The sequence below is a fragment of the Plecotus auritus genome (genome assembly GCF_963455305.1).
Source record: "Plecotus auritus genome assembly, chromosome: 10".
Lineage (NCBI taxonomy): Eukaryota > Metazoa > Chordata > Mammalia > Chiroptera > Vespertilionidae > Plecotus > Plecotus auritus.
The window spans coordinates 3,313,130-3,328,579 of record NC_137785.1 but is presented as its reverse complement, the minus strand read 5'-3'; the positions used below and the strand labels follow the sequence as shown (position 1 = coordinate 3,328,579).

Below are 15,450 nucleotides of genomic sequence, written 5' to 3'. Positions count from 1 at the left end.
CTGATAGAAAAGATTGAGCCCTAACAGTGTGGCTCAGTGGATAGAGCGTCGGCCTGCGGACTGAAGGGTCCCACATGCTGGGGTTGTGGGCTCAATCCCCAGTAGGGGGCATGCAGGAGGCAGCCAATCAATGATTCTCTCTCATCATTGATGTTTCTATCTCTCTCTCCCTCTCCCTTCCTCTCTGTAAAAAATCAATAAAATATATTTTTTTTAAATAAAGATTAGAGCCTAACCGGTTTGGCTCAGTGGATAGAGCGTCGGCCTGTGGACTGAAGGGTCCCGGGTTCGATTCCGGTCAAGGGTGTGTGCCTTGGTTGCGGGCACATCCCCAGTGGGGGGCGTGCAGGAGGCAGCAGATCAATGTTTCTCTCCCATCGATGTTTCTAGCTCTCTATCCCTCTCCCTTCCTCTCTGTAAAAAATCAATAAAATATATTAAAAAAAAAAAAAGATTGGGCAGAGACCTGGCTGGTGTGGCTCAATGGATAGAGAGTTGACCTGCCAACTGAAGGGTCCCAGGTTCGATTCCAGTCAAGGGCACATGCCAGGGTTGAGGATCTCCAGTAGGGGGCGTGCAGGAGGAAGCCGATCGGTGATTCTCTCTCATCATTGATGTTTCTATCTCTCCCTCTCTCTTGCTCTCTGAAATCAATAAAAAACAACAACAAACAATTCCAACAAATTAAGATGAATTAACCCTGTCAAAAACTGGGTTTTTACATCTTCTATAAAAGCCTAATATTCAAAGTGTCCCCTCGGGAGTTCGAATACTCACTATGGCGTGCGCTGAACACGAGGGGACAGCGCAGAACGAAGGAAGACCCTGATCCGCCATGATCGCCGGCCAAGCCTGGGTACCCTACCTGTGCACAGGTTTCACGCACCGGGCCTCAAGCGATGATATGAAACACAGCAGCCGGTCCTGTGTCCTTGGCTCTTGGCTGTGTTTGTGGGAGTCCAGCACTCGCTCTGTGGGGGGCCTGTCTCTCCTTGCAGACTGGGGAACTGCGGCCTCACGGCGGACGCCTGCCAGCACCTGTCCGAGGTCCTCACCAGCAGCCAGAGCCTGACGCACCTGGACCTGTCGACCAACCCGCTGGGGAAGGAGGGCGTGACGCTGCTGTGTCGCGGCCTGAAGTTCTTCACCTGCGCTGTTCAGAGGCTGATGTGAGTCTCCCCCTCGCTCCCCGTGGGGGCTCCGTGGCTCCGTGACCACGGGCGTGGGCCCGTCTCAGCACAGAGCGAGGAACGGTCAGGGGGCCCTGCCGTGTGCCCCGGGCTGTCCCTGCGGGCCACCTCCTGGCCTTGGCCCTTCCTTGGAAAATTCCCTCTCTCTCCATTTGCATCTTCTTTTCTCTTTTTTATTTTACGACTAGAGGGCCTGGTGCACAAAATTCGTGCACGGGGGGTGGGGGTGTCCCTCAGCCCAGCCTGCACCCTCTCCAATCTGGGACATCCCTCTCACAATCCAGGACTGCTGGCTCCCAACTGCTAACCTGCCTGCCTTCCTGATTGCCCCTAACCACTTCTGCCTGCCAGCCTGACCACCCCCTAACCACTCCCCTGCCAGCTTGATTGCCCCTAACTGCCCTCCCCTGCCGGCCTGGTCGTCCCCAACTGCTCTCCCCTGCAGGCCTGGTTCCCCCACAACTGCCCTTCCCTGCAGGCCCAGTGGCCCCAACTTCCTTCCTCTGCTGGCCTGGTCACCCCTAACTGCCCTCCCCTGCAGGCTTGATTGCCCTCAACTGCCCTCCCTTGCAGGCCTGGTCCCTCCCAACTGCCCTACCCTGCTGGCCATCTTGTGTCCACATGGGGGCAGCCATCTTGTGTTGGAGTGACAGTCAATTTGCATATTACTCTTTTATTAGATAGGATTTTTTAAATTCTTTATTGTTTTAAGTATTACATATTGTATTTTTTTATTGTTTAAAGTATTACATATGTCTCCTTTTTCCCCGATTGACACCCCTACCCCCAGCTACTCCCGCCCCCCAGGACTAGTCCCCATGGCCCCAGTGTCTGTGTCCATTGGTTATGCTCATATGCATGCACACAAGTCCTTTGGTTGATCTCTTACCACGCCCCACCCCCTCCCCTGCCTTCCCTCTGAGGTTTGATGGTCTGTTCGATGCTTCTCTGTCTCCGGATCTGTTTTTGTTCATCAGTTTATGTTGATCATTATATCTCACACTAGAGGCCCAGTGCACAAATTCGTGCACAGGCGGGGTCCCTCAGCCTGGCTGGTGATTGGGGTCCATCAGATTGGGGCGGTCTGGCCTGGTCCTGATTGGGCCGATCAGGGCTGGCCGGCCGGGGCAAGGAACCAGGGGAGGTAGGCTGGCCATGGGAGGTTAGCTATGGGAGTGCAATGACCACCCGGGGGGCAGCTCCTGTGTTGAGCATCTGCCCCCTGGTGGTCCGAGCACGTCATAGCGACCTGTTGACCGGTCGTTCGTTTGTTTGATCGCTGAGGCTTTTATAGATATAGATATGCATGAGATCATGTGATATTGATCTTCCTCCGACTGGCTTAGTTCACTTAGCATGATGGTCTCCAGTTCCATCCATGCTGTTGCAATGGTAAAACTTCCTTCTTTTTTACCGCAGCGTAGTGAAATCCATTGTGTAGATCAGGGGTCGTCAAATTACAGCCCGCGGGCCACATGCGGCCCACCGAGGACATTTATCCGGCCCGCCGGGTGCCGCTGCCTGTCCTGCTTAGCAGCCGACGCATCCCGGGCCCGCAGTGCGCATAGGAATTTGTTCATAGTTTTTTTTTTTTAACTATAGTCCAGCCCTCCAACCGTCTGAGGGACAGGGAACTGGCCCCCTGTTTAAAACGTTTGAGGACCCCTGGTGTAGATGTACCACTGTTTTCTAATCCACTCATCTGCTGATGGGCACTTAGGCTGTTTCCAAATCCTAGCTGTGGTGAATTGTGCTGCTATGAACATAGGGGTGCCTATGTCCTTTCTGATGGGTGTTTCTGGTTTCTTGGGAAGTATTACATATAGTATTATATAAGCCTGCTTTTTCTTCATTGGCCACCCCCACCCCCCAGCACAGGCCCTCACCCCCCTGGTGTCTGTGCCCATGGGTCATGCTCATATGCATGCATACAAATCCTTTGGTTGATCTCTTACCCCCCACTCCCACCCTCCCCCTCCCTCTGAAGATTGACGGACTGGATTTATTTACTGCCCTGGATGGTTTGGCTCAGTGGATAGAGCGCCGGCCTGCAGACCGAAGGGTCCAGGGTTCGAGTCTGGTCAAGGGGCACCAGGAGCAGCCTGCAAACGTGGCAGGGAGGCAGGAAAGAGCTCTCCCCGCTCCCTGGGTCTCCAGGGGGAACAGGGCTGGGCCGACGGCGAGAAGCGGAACTCCAGGGATGCAGGATGTGTGGTTGGTTAGAGCAGCAACCAGCAGCTAATACATTGAGTCGGGAAGAAAATTGAAAGGGGGGGTCATTGCCCTGGCCGCTTTGCTTAGTGGTTAGAGTGTCAGCTCGCGTACAAAGGGTCTCAGGTTCGATTCCTGGTCAAGGGCACATACCTGGGGTGTAGGTTCGATCCCTGGCCGTGGTCTGGGTGCATGCAGGAGGTAACCAATCGATGTGTCTCTCTCACATGGATGTTTCTATCTCTAGCTCTCTCTTTCTTCCCCCTCCCCCTTCCTCCCTTCCTCCCTTCCACTCTCTCTAAGAATCAGTGGAGCCTGGCTGGTGTGGCTCAGTGGTTGATCATGGTTTGATTCACATGCCTAGGTTGTGGTCTCCATCCCAGTAGGGGGTGTGCAAGAGGCAGCCAATCGGTGATTCTCATCATTGATGCTTCTATCTCTCTCTCCCTCTCCCTTCCTCTCGCTCTAACATCAATAAAAATATATATATATATATTCTGCCCTGGCTGGTTTGGCTCAGTGGATAGAGCGTCGGCTTGGCTGCCTGAAGGGTCCCGGGTTTGATTCTGGTCAAGGGCATGGACCTCGGTTGCAGGCTTCTCTCTGTCTCTCCCTCTCCCTTCCACTCTCTCTGAAAATCAATGGGAAAAATATCCTTGAGTGAGGATTAACCTGTTAATTAACAAAACAAAAAGAGAGAGAGTCATGGCATACAGCAGGTGCATTAGGCAGAGTGCCAAGATCTTCAAGGTCATCCGACATTTACACCTAACGACCTTCTTCTTAGGTTTTTTTTTTTTTAATATTTTTTTATTGATTTCAGAGAGGAAGGGAGAAGGAGAGAGAGATAGAAACATCCATGATGAGAGAGAATCATTGATCGGCTGCCTCCTGCACGCCCCCTACTGGGGATTGAGCCCGCAACCAAGGTACATGCCCTTGACCAGAATCAAACTCGGGACCCCTCAGTCCGCAGGCTGATGCTCTATCCACTGAGCCAAGCCGGCCAGGGCAGTTTTTTTTTTGTTGTTTTTTTTTAATTATTGTTGAAAATATTGCCTATGCCTCCTGTCCCCCCATTGACCTCTCCCCGCCCGCCCTCCAGCCCAGGCCTCCCCCCTCCCGCCTGTGTCCACGGGTTATGCTTATCTGCATGCCTACAAGGCCTGGGTTGATCTCTCACCCGCCCCCCAGCACCTTCCTAGATGCTAGCGTGATCCCCCCCCCTCCCCAGGACAGGCGGCCGACCCGAGGGGTCACGGGGTCGGGAGTGTGACCTCCCCCTGTCCCTTGCATGTGCCCTGCAGGCTCCGGGACTGCCACCTGGACGTCATTGGCTGTGGCTTTCTCTCGCTCGGGCTCATGGGCAACCGCCACCTGACGCACCTGAGCCTCAGCATGAACCCCTTGGGGGACGACGGCGTGGACCTGCTGTGCGAGGTCCTTCTGCAAACCACCTTCCACCTCCAGGACCTGGAGTGAGTGTGTGTGTGTGTGGGGGGGGGAGGGGTGTCACCTCTGCCAGCGTGGGGGCGGGGGTCCTAGAAGGTCAGGAGATGGGGGGGCGGGGAGGGAAAGAGGGGGTCACCTCTACTAGCGTGGGGGCGGGGGTCCTAGAAGGTCAGGAGATGGGGGGGCGGGGAGGGGAAAGAGGGGGTCACCTCTACTAGCGTGGGGGCGGGGGTCCTAGAAGGTCAGGAGACGGGGGGGGGGGGGGGGGGAAGGAAAGAAAAGGGTCACCTCTACCAGCGTGGGGGCGGGGGTCCTAGAAGGTCAGGAGAGGGGGGCGGGGAGGGAAAGAGGGGGTCACCTCTACTAGCGTGGGGGCGGGGGTCCTAGAAGGTCAGGAGACGGGGGGGGGGGGGGGGGAAGGAAAGAAAAGGGTCACCTCTACCAGCGTGGGGGCGGGGGGTCCTAGAAGGTCAGGAGAGGGGGGCGGGGAGGGAAAGAGGGGGTCACCTCTACCAGCGTGGGGGCGGGGGTCCTAGAAGGTCAGGAGAGGGGGGCGGGGAGGGAAAGAGGGGGTCACCTCTACCAGCGTGGGGGCGGGGGGTCCTAGGAGGTCAGGAGAGGGGGGCGGGGAGGGAAAGAGGGGGGTCACCTCTACCAGCGTGGGGGCGGGGGTCCTAGAAGGTCAGGAGAGGGGGGCGGGGAGGGAAAGGGGGGGTCACCTCTACCAGCGTGGGGGCGGGGGTCCTAGAAGGTCAGGAGAGGGGGGCGGGGAGGGAAAGGGGGGGTCACCTCTACCAGCGTGGGGCTGGGGTCCTAGAAGGTCAGGAGATGGGGGGGGAGGGGGTCACCTCTACCAGCGTGGGGGCGGGGGTCCTAGAAGGTCAGGAGACGGGGGGGGGGGGGGGGGGGGGGGGAGGAAAGAAAAGGGTCACCTCTACCAGCGTGGGGGCGGGGGTCCTAGAAGGTCAGGAGAGGGGGGCGGGGAGGGAAAGAGGGGGTCACCTCTACCAGCGTGGGGGCGGGGGTCCTAGAAGGTCAGGAGAGGGGGGCGGGGAGGGAAAGAGGGGGTCACCTCTACCAGCGTGGGGGCGGGGGTCCTAGGAGGTCAGGAGAGGGGGGCGGGGAGGGAAAGAGGGGGTCACCTCTACCAGCGTGGGGGCGGGGGTCCTAGAAGGTCAGGAGAGGGGGGCGGGGGGGGGGGGAAGGAAAGAAAAGGGTCACCTCTACCAGCGTGGGGGCGGGGGGTCCTAGAAGGTCAGGAGAGGGGGGCGGGGAGGGAAAGAGGGGGTCACCTCTACCAGCGTGGGGGCGGGGGTCCTAGAAGGTCAGGAGAGGGGGGCGGGGAGGGAAAGAGGGGGTCACCTCTACCAGCGTGGGGGCGGGGGTCCTAGGAGGTCAGGAGAGGGGGGCGGGGAGGGAAAGAGGGGGTCACCTCTACCAGCGTGGGGGCGGGGGTCCTAGAAGGTCAGGAGAGGGGGGCGGGGAGGGAAAGGGGGGGTCACCTCTACCAGCGTGGGGGCGGGGGTCCTAGAAGGTCAGGAGAGGGGGGCGGGGAGGGAAAGGGGGGGTCACCTCTACCAGCGTGGGGCTGGGGTCCTAGAAGGTCAGGAGATGGGGGGGGAGGGGGTCACCTCTACCAGCGTGGGGGCGGGGGTCCTAGGAGGTCAGGAGAGGGGGGCGGGGAGGGAAACGGGGGGTCACCTCTACCAGCGTGGGGCTGGGGTCCTAGAAGGTCAGGAGACGGAGCCGGGGGACGAGGCCAAGGTCAGCGTCCGGGTGCACAGAGCCGCGTGCCCCCAGCGGACACCGTGGGGAGTGGAAATGCAGGCGCGGTAGGGAGCGTGGGGAGGGCAGCGAGCCGCCGAGCGGGAGCCCACGCAGGCCCCGGGGATCCTAGGCCCTCGGACTCTCCCAGCGCTGCCCACGTCTCAGCAGGCGTCCTCCCGCCCCCACTCAATCCTTACCTCTTTATCCTTTCATTTTTCATTGATGAGAGAGAGAGAGAGAGAGAGAGAGACTGGTTTGTTGTTCCTCTTTCTCTCTCATCAATAAAAAATGAAAGGAGAGAGAGAGAGAGAGAGAGAGAGAGAGAGAGAGAGAGACTGGTTTGTTGTTCCTCTTACTGATGCACTCATTGGTTGATTCTTGTATGTGCCCTGACCGGGGATCGAACCCACGACCGTGGCGTATCAGGACGATGCTCTCGCGCACTGAGCAACCGGCCAGGGCGAGTGGGCCTCCTTCTGCGTGGCCCAGGCACCGAGGCTCCGCCCACGGAGACGCCATGGGGGGCGGGAGGGTTGCCTTTAAGTGCTCAGGGACGCTGGCATCCAAGACTTGCTCATTCTCAGCCCCGCAGGCGTGGCTCAGGGGTGGAGCGTCCACCTAGGAACCAGGAGGTCAGGGTTGGATTCCCCGTCAGGGCACCTGCCTGCATTTAGGGCTCCATCCCCAGTGAGGGGCGTGCAGGAGGCAGCTGGTCATGATTCTTTCTCATCATTGATGTCTCTCTCTCTCTCTCTCTGTCTCTCTCTCTCTCTCTCTCTCTCTCGTTCGTGTTCTCGTTCTCTTTTTCTTTCTTTTCCTCTCTCCCTCTGCCCCTTTCCCTCTCTCTCTCTCTCCCCCTCTTCCCCCCTCACCCTGCCCCTCTCTCCCTCCCTCTTTTCCTCCCTCTCCCCCTCCCCCCTCCCCCCTTCTTCCTCCCCCTCTCCCTCTTCTTCTCTCCCTCCCACTCTCTCCCTCTCTCCCCCTCCCCCCTCTGCAGGCTGGTGAGGTGTGGCCTCACTGCCGCCTGCTGCAGGAAGCTGTCCCTGGTGATCGTGACCAACACGCACCTGCAGAGCCTGGATCTGGCGGCCAACGCCCTGGGGGACGGCGGGAGGGGTGGCGGCCCTGTGCACCGGCCTGCGGCTGAAGACGGCCCCGCTGCGGAGACTCGGGTAGGCTCCGGGGTCATGGCTCAGGGCCCGGGGTCAGGCTCAGGGCCCGGGGTCACGGTCAGGGCCCGGGGTCACGGTCAGGGCCCGGGGTCACGGTCAGGGCCCGGGGTCACAGCTCAGAGCCCAGGGTCACAGCTCAGGGCCCGGGGTCACAGTCAGGGCCCGGGGTCACGGTCAGGGCCCGGGGTCAGGCTCAGGGCCCGGGGTCAGGCTCAGGGCCCGGGTCAGGCTCAGGGCCCGGGGTCACGGTCAGGGCCCGGGGTCACGGTCAGGGCCCGGGGTCAGGCTCAGGGCCCGGGTCAGGCTCAGGGCCCGGGGTCACAGCTCAGAGCCCAGGGTCACAGCTCAGGGCCCAGGGTCACGGTCAGGGCCCAGGGTCACGGTCAGGGCCCAGGGTCACAGCTCAGAGCCCAGGGTCACAGCTCAGAGCCCAGGGTCACGGCTCAGGGCACGGGGTCAGGCTCAGGGCCCGGGGTCAGGCTCAGGGCCCAGGGTCACAGCTCAGGGCCCGGGGTCACGGCTCAGGGCACGGGGTCACGGCTCAGGACCCGGGGTCACGGCTCAGGGCCCGGGGTCAGGCTCAGGGCCCGGGGTCACGGCTCAGGGCCCGGGGTCACGGTCAGGGCCCAGGGTCACGGCTCAAGGCCCGGGGTCATGGCTCAGGACCCGGGGTCAGGCTCAGGGCCCGGGGTCACGGTCAGGGCCCGGGGTCAGGCTCAGGGCCCAGGGTCACAGCTCAGAGCCCAGGGTCACGGTCAGGGTCCAGGGTCACAGCTCAGAGCCCAGGGTCACGGCTCAGGGCCCAGGGTCACGGTCAGGGCCCGGGGTCACGGTCAGGGCCCAGGGTCACAGCTCAGAGCCCAGGGTCACTGCTCAGGACCTGGGGTCACGACTCAGGACCTGGGGTCACGGCTCAGGGCCCGGGGTCAGGCTCAGGGCCCGGGCAGAGGCAGGGGCCAAGCGCGGGGCTGCTGGAGCAGAGACCACGTCCCGATGCCCTTCAGTCAGACAGAACGCGCCCTCGAGCCCAGGCGTCCTCCGTGGATGCCCAGGGCCCAGGGCGAGGTGGCTAAGTCCTGGCGTCCCAGCGCACACGGTCCAGTGAGAAAGCGGGGTGCAAAGGGCAGGGATGACCTGGGGGGGTCCCCACCCTTAGGGGCAGCGTGGGAATCACCCCCGAGGCACGTACCTCGGTTGCAGGCTCCTCCCTGGCCTGGGCCCTGGTCGGGGCTCGGGCAGGAGGCAACCCATCCATGTGTTTCTCTCACGTCCAGGTTTCTCTCTGACTTTCCCCACCGCCTTCCACTCTCCCTAAAATCATTGGAGCCCTGGCCGGTGTGGCTCAGTGGATAGAGCGCCGGCCTGCGGACTGAAGGGTCCTGGGTTCGATTCCGGTCAAGGGCATGTACCTTGGTTGCGGGCACATCCCCAGTGGGGGGTTTGCAGGAGGCAGCGGATCAGATGTTTCTAATTCTCTAACCCTCTACCTTCCTCTCTGTAAAAAAATCAATAAAATACATTTTTTTAAAAAATCAATGGAAAAATGTCCTCAGGTGAGAATTTTAAAAAGTAGTAGTAATGCCAAAACCGGTTTGGCTCAGTGGATAGAGCGTCGGCCTGCGGACTGAAGGGTCCCGGGTTCGATTCCAGTCAAGGGCATGTAACTTGGTTGCAGGCACATCCCCAGTAGGAGGTGTGCAGGAGGCGGCTAATTGATGTTTCTCTCGCATCAATGTTTCTAGCTCTCTATCCCTCTCCCTTCCTCTCTGTAAAATATCAATAAAATATATATATTTTTTTAAAAGTAGTAGTAATAGCCAAAACCGGTTTGGCTCAGTGGATAGAGCGTCGGCCTGCGGACTGAAAGGTCCCGGGTTCGATTCCGGTCAGGGGCATGTACCTTGGTTGCGGGCACATCCCCAGTGGGGGGTGTGCAGGAGGCAGCTGATCGATGTTTCTCTCTCATCGATGTTTCTGACTATCTGTCCCTCTTCCTTCCTCTCTGTGAAAGATCAATAAAATATATATTTTTAAAAAAAAAAGTAGTAGTAATAATTTTAAAAGCGTTAAGAGGTCCTCCTTTTTCATAGCTGCATAGTATTCAGTGGTATATGTGTCTCGCCAGATATATATATATATTCATTTCAGAGAGGAAAGGAAGAGGGAGAGAGAGATCGAAACATCAATGATGAGAGGGAATCATGGATCAGCTGCCTCCTGCACGCCCCCCACTGGGGATCGAGCCTGCAACCCTGGGCATGTGCCCTTGACTGGAATCGAACTGGGACCCTTTTTTAAAAAAAAAACAAACATATTTTATTGATATTTTACAGAGAGGAAGGGAGAGGGATAGAGAGTTAGAAACATCCATGAGAGAGAAATGTCCATCAGCTGCCTCCTGCACACCTCCCACTGGGGATGTGCCCGCAACCAAGGTACATGCCCTAGACCAGAATCGAACCTGGGACCCTTCAGTCTGCAGGCCGAGGCTCTATCCACTGAGCCACACCGGCCAGGGCGCCCATGACCATAGGGGCGCTCGCATTCTCCCTGTAGGAATGGAGTCCGCTGCTTTTTTTTTTTTTCAAACTGTGAAAGTGGAAGTCAAAGGGGTTGGAGGAAGAAGGGCGGAGCATGGATCTCGGGGTCACCCCTCTGTGTCCCGCCCCGCAGGTTGGAGGCGTGCGAGCTGACGTCGGGGTGCTGCGAGGCCCTGGCCTCCGCGCTGCTCTGCAACCGGTACCTGCGCAGCCTGAACCTGCTGCGCAACCACCTCTGCCCCGAGGGCGTCCGCGTGCTGTGCCGCGCCTTCGCGCGCCCCACGTGCAAGCTGCAGGTCATCGGGTGAGTCCTGGCGGCGGGCCTCCGAGGGACAGGCCTCCCCTCCCGGACACGCGGGGTGCTGCAGCGCGGGGGTGCAGCCGGGAGGGGAAGGTCCTGGCTACGCGAGCAGAACGTTACCCAACCGATCACACTCCGTGTCCCAGGCCCTGTGCTGGGCGCCGGGACCAGGGATGCGGAGCTGGAGGCCCGGGCCGGCTTCATGGGCTTCTTGGGGGTGGGGAGACATCACACACATGAAATGCTGATCCTCAACATCTAAAAACAGCCCTGGCCGGTGTGGCTCAGTGGGTAGAGCGTCGGCCCATGGACTGAAGGGTTCCGGGTTCGATTCCCCGGTCAAGGGCACATGTCCGGGTTGCGGGCTCGATCCCCGGTGTGGGGTGTGCAGGAGGCAGCTGATCCCTGATTCTCATCATTGATGGCTCTCTCTCCCTCCCCCTTCCTCTCTGAAATCAACAAAGATATATTTTAAAGATGAAAAGAAATCAGTAAACATATCCTCGGGTGAGGATTTAAAAAAAAGGGGGGGAGGGTGTTCAGCCCTAGCCGGTTTGGCTCAGTGGATAGGGCGTCAGCCTGCAGACTGAAGGGTCCCGGGTTCGGATTATGGTCAAGGGCACGTACCTCCATTGCAGGCTCCTCCCAGGCTGGTGCCCTGGTAGGGCGCGTGCAGGAGGCAACCAATCCATGTGTTTCTCACATGGATGTTTTTCTCTTTTCCTCTCTTCCAGTCTCTAAAAGTCAATGGGAAAAAATCCTCCAGTGAGAATTTAAAAAAAAAAAAAAAAAAAAAAAAAAAAAAGGCGGGGAGGGGGGGGGCGTCAGGTCCTTGCTAGTGGATCCCGGGATGCGGAGGGAGGCAGGCGAACTGAAGCAAAGCCCTGTGCCCCCTGTCCCGCGCCCCCCCCCCCCCCCCCCCGTGCCTATGCCCCTGCCCTGCCCCCTGCCCCCTGCGCCTCTGCCCCGCCCCCTGCCCCTGCGCTCCGCCCCCGAGCCTCGCCCCGCACCCCTGAGCCCTCGCCCCGCCCCCTGCACCCGCCCCCTGTCCCTCACCTGCCCCGCACCTGCCCCGCCCCTGTGCCTCTGCTCCGCCCCTGTGCCTCTGCTCCGCCCCCGTGCCTCTGCCACGCCCCCTGTGCCTCTGCCCCGCCCCCTGCACCCCGCCTCCTGCCCCACACCTGCCCCGCCCCCAGCCTCTCCCCGCCCCCTGAGCCTCTGCCCCGCCCCCTGAGCCTCTGCCCCGCCCCCTGCACCCCGCCTCCTGCCCCACACCTGCCCCGCCCCCAGCCTCTCCCCTCCCCCTGAGCCCCGCCCCGCCCCCTGAGCCTCCGCCCCGCCCCGCAGGCTGTGGAAATGGCAGTACCCTGACCCCGTCATCAAGCTGCTGGAGGAGGCTGAGCTCCGCAGGCCGCACTTGGTGATCGACGGCCGCTGGTACTCGGACGGAGAGGACGAAGGTGACCGGCACTGGTGGAGAAACTGAGGCCCAGACCCCTCCCTCCCTCTCTGCCCCGTCCCGCTGCGCTCCGGCTCCTGCGGAGGAACCTGGAAGCCGGCTGTGCCCAAGGATTCCTCCGCGGGGGAGGGCCCTGAGGTCCCGGTGCCAGAACCTCACTGCGGGGATCCCGGGGCCGTCCATTTACTGCGTCCGCCTCGGAAGTAGGACCCGAGCGGCTGGCAGTGCCTCTCCTCCTCCGAGCCTGCAGAGTGGAGCCAATAAACACTGAGCATTTGGCAAACGTGTCCGGTGTCCTTTATTTTTTTTTACTTTTCTTTTTAAAATATATATATACTTATTGATTTCAGAGAGGAACATCCATGATGAGAGAGAATCATGGATCGGCTGCCTCCTGCACACCCCACACTGGGGATCGAGCCCACAACCCGGGGCCTGTGCCCTGACCGGGAATCAAACCCGGGACCCTTCAGTCCACAGGCCGGCGCTCTATCCACTGAGCCACACCGGCCAGGGCTTTTTTAAAATATATTATTTCAGAGATGTTTAATTTTAAAAGGCATTTGTAATTCACTGAGTATTCTCAAAGGATAATGTCTCGTCTGGTGAGGAATGAGGAATCTGGGTATAAAAGTCTCGGGAAGTAACCTTTTCCACCAAGTATCTATTTTTTTAAAAAAATATGTTTTTATTGCCCTGACCGGTGTGGCTCCGTGGATAGAGCGTCGGCCTGCGGACTGAAGGGTCCCGGGTTCGATTCCGGTCAAGGGCATGTACCTTGGTTGCGGGCACATCCCCAGTGGGGGGCGTGCAGGAGGCAGCTGATGTTTCTCTCACCGATGTTTCTATCACTCTCCCTTCCTCTCTGTAAAAAATTCAATAAAATGTATTTAAAAAAATAAATGTTTTTATTGATTTCAGAGAGGAAGAGAGGGAGAGAGAGAAACATCCATGATGAGAATCATTGACTGGCTGCCTCCTGCAGGCCCCCCGCTGGGGATCGAGCCCGCAACCTGGGCATGTGCCCTCCCCAGGAATCGAACCGGTGGCCTCTTGGTTCCTGGGTCGACGCTCAACCGCTGAGCCACACCCGGCTGGGCTAGTCCTTCTTTAAAAAGTCTCCTTTGTGACCAAACGTATCTATCCCTGACCCAGCTGCCCCTAGGATGGCCCCCATCTGTCATAATGCCGTGAGCCATCAGAATGGTCCCTGCTTTGCAAGCTGGCGGCCACAGCTGGTCCGCGAGCGGATGGACCAGGGTGGCCGTGGGCGTCTGGTTCAGACCTTTAAGCTCTGCTGGGGAGCACCTGGGGGAGACCCTCCCCTAAGCCTGTTTCCTCCCCCGTGAAATGGGGATAACGCCTCCTCCGGAGAGGGCTCAGGTGATGGAGGAAGCGGAAGCTGAGCTGTCACTCAGACCCCGCAGCGGGCTCTGTCCACGGTGCTGAAGGGTTCGCCCTGGAGGCACGTTGACGGGGGAAGGGGTGTGGGGAAGGGGGGTTCTTGGGCACGCTTGAACGCGGGCAGGAGAGGAGGTGAGATGGAGGAGGCCAGAAACACCCCCTCTCACCCCTCTCTTTGGGAGGCAAGTGGAGGAAAAATGAGTGCACACACACACACACAAAGATGCATATGGTTGCCCAGCCAGCCTGGCTCAGTCATGGTCCAATTCCCAGTCAGGGCACATGCCCGGGTTGCAGGCTCAATTCCCAGTGTGGGGCGGGCTGGAGGCAGCCGATCGAGGATTCTCTCCCATTGATAAGTCTCTCTCTCTCTCCCCCACTCCCTTCCTCTCTGAAACCAATAAGAATACTATTGTTAAAAGATGCGTATAGTTGTCCCTCAGTAGCCATGGGGGATTGGCTCCCGGACAATCCGTGGATGCTCCAGTCCCTTATGTAACAGGACGTGGTACATACGTGCATGTAACCTGTAGTTGGCCTTCCTCAGTTGCAATGTCTGTAGAGAGTGTTGATCCCAGAGGCTGCCCCCCTGGGCCCCCACAACCAACTCTACCAACTGGAAGAGAACCCCGAAGTGGGTTGGGGCCTGCAAGTCGCAAAGACCCCTCCTTCGGGGTCCTGGTGCCAAGAGCCACTGGCACCCCTGCCTCTGGGCTCCGGGGTGCCTGACGCTGAAGGACACACACCTCCAGCCAAGTGTCCCCTTCAATGCGAATCCCCAGTGTCGCCAGGTTAACTGTCCCAAGAGAAGCCAGAAGCCAGATTGTTGTTGTTGCTGTCAATCCTCGCCTGAGGGTATTTTCCCATTGATTTTTGGAGAGTGGAAGGGCGGGGGGGGGGGGGGAGGGCGGGGAGAGACAGAGAGAGAGACATCGATGTGAGAGAGACACATAGATGGGTTGCCTCTGGCACAGTGCCCCCCCCCCCCCCATACGTGCAATCAAGGTAAGTGCCCTTGACCAGGAATCGAACCTGCGACCCTGAGACCCTTGGATGGGTGGGCCAACGCTCTAACCACTGAGCGACCGGCCAGCGCCCGCCCCTCCCCGCTTTAAAGTGACCTGAGTTCTCAACATAAATGGAACCAATTCCAAGCAGGTGACGGCCCTCGAAAAACATGCCTTTCTGACCCAAAATCACGCCCAGGACGGCCTAATGCGCCCTCGGAGAGCCGCGCCCCTCCGCCAGGTGGCCGGCTGCACGTGGTTTTGAGCCTCTCGGTCTCCCCACCTGAGGTCCAGGGGGCTGGGCGTGACCTGCTCCAGGGAAGCAGGGCCCAGCTGGCAGATGAGGGCTCACCCCGAAACTTCGCTTCCTCCTCCAGCCCCTCCTCTGCTGCCAACCCCGCTCCTGGCGGAAGTGGCGGGAGCACGGCCCCCCCCCCCTCGCCCTCCAACCCCATCTCCCCCCCTCCCCCGGCCGCCTCTGCACAACCTCGGCCGTCCAGCCCGGCTGATACCCCCTGGCAGGGCCTCCCCCAGAGGGCAGCCGGGCAGCCTCCCAGATCCTAGGGACGCGGGTCCCCTGGCCGTGGGTTCCGGGAAACCGGGAGAGCATCAGAGGGCCCCCACCCTGACGAGCCCCCCACCCAGCTGCCCTCACCTGCAGGACCGCCGCAGCGACTGGGGGGACCCGGTCAGGCCCTGGACAACAGGCGCCCGGTCCCCTCTCCCCTGGCTGGCCCCTGCGGTTGGACCCCGTGGCAGATGGGACCCCCCGTCCTGCTCCCACGGTCGCTCTGACGCTTCCCGTCCCCGTCGGGGGATGAGGAGGGAGATGGGTGCGTTTCCCGGCCAGTCCCCCGGAAGCGGGCCCGGGAGGTCCCCAGGGCGCGGGAAAGCAGCGGGAGGCGGGTGATGCGGGCCTTCACTTGCCCCCGCTCCGGAGCGAGCGC

At 60.0% G+C, this 15,450-nt stretch overlaps 1 protein-coding gene across 1 annotated transcript in view; it reads left to right on the top strand.

Moving 5' to 3' along the window:
* The window catches only part of NLRP5 (NLR family pyrin domain containing 5), a gene marked incomplete at both ends in the record, with an annotated part of 28,587 nt that extends 16,468 nt beyond the window's left edge, over nt 1-12,119 (top strand). Inside the window, 5 exons of the mRNA XM_080644045.1 lie at nt 999-1,169; nt 4,709-4,879; nt 7,618-7,824; nt 10,466-10,636; nt 11,981-12,119. Of these exons, the coding sequence (XP_080500171.1) occupies nt 999-1,169; nt 4,709-4,879; nt 7,618-7,824; nt 10,466-10,636; nt 11,981-12,119 (859 nt within the window). The remainder of the gene's footprint in view (nt 1-998; nt 1,170-4,708; nt 4,880-7,617; nt 7,825-10,465; nt 10,637-11,980) is intronic.
* Between the last annotated feature and the right edge of the window lie 3,331 nt (nt 12,120-15,450).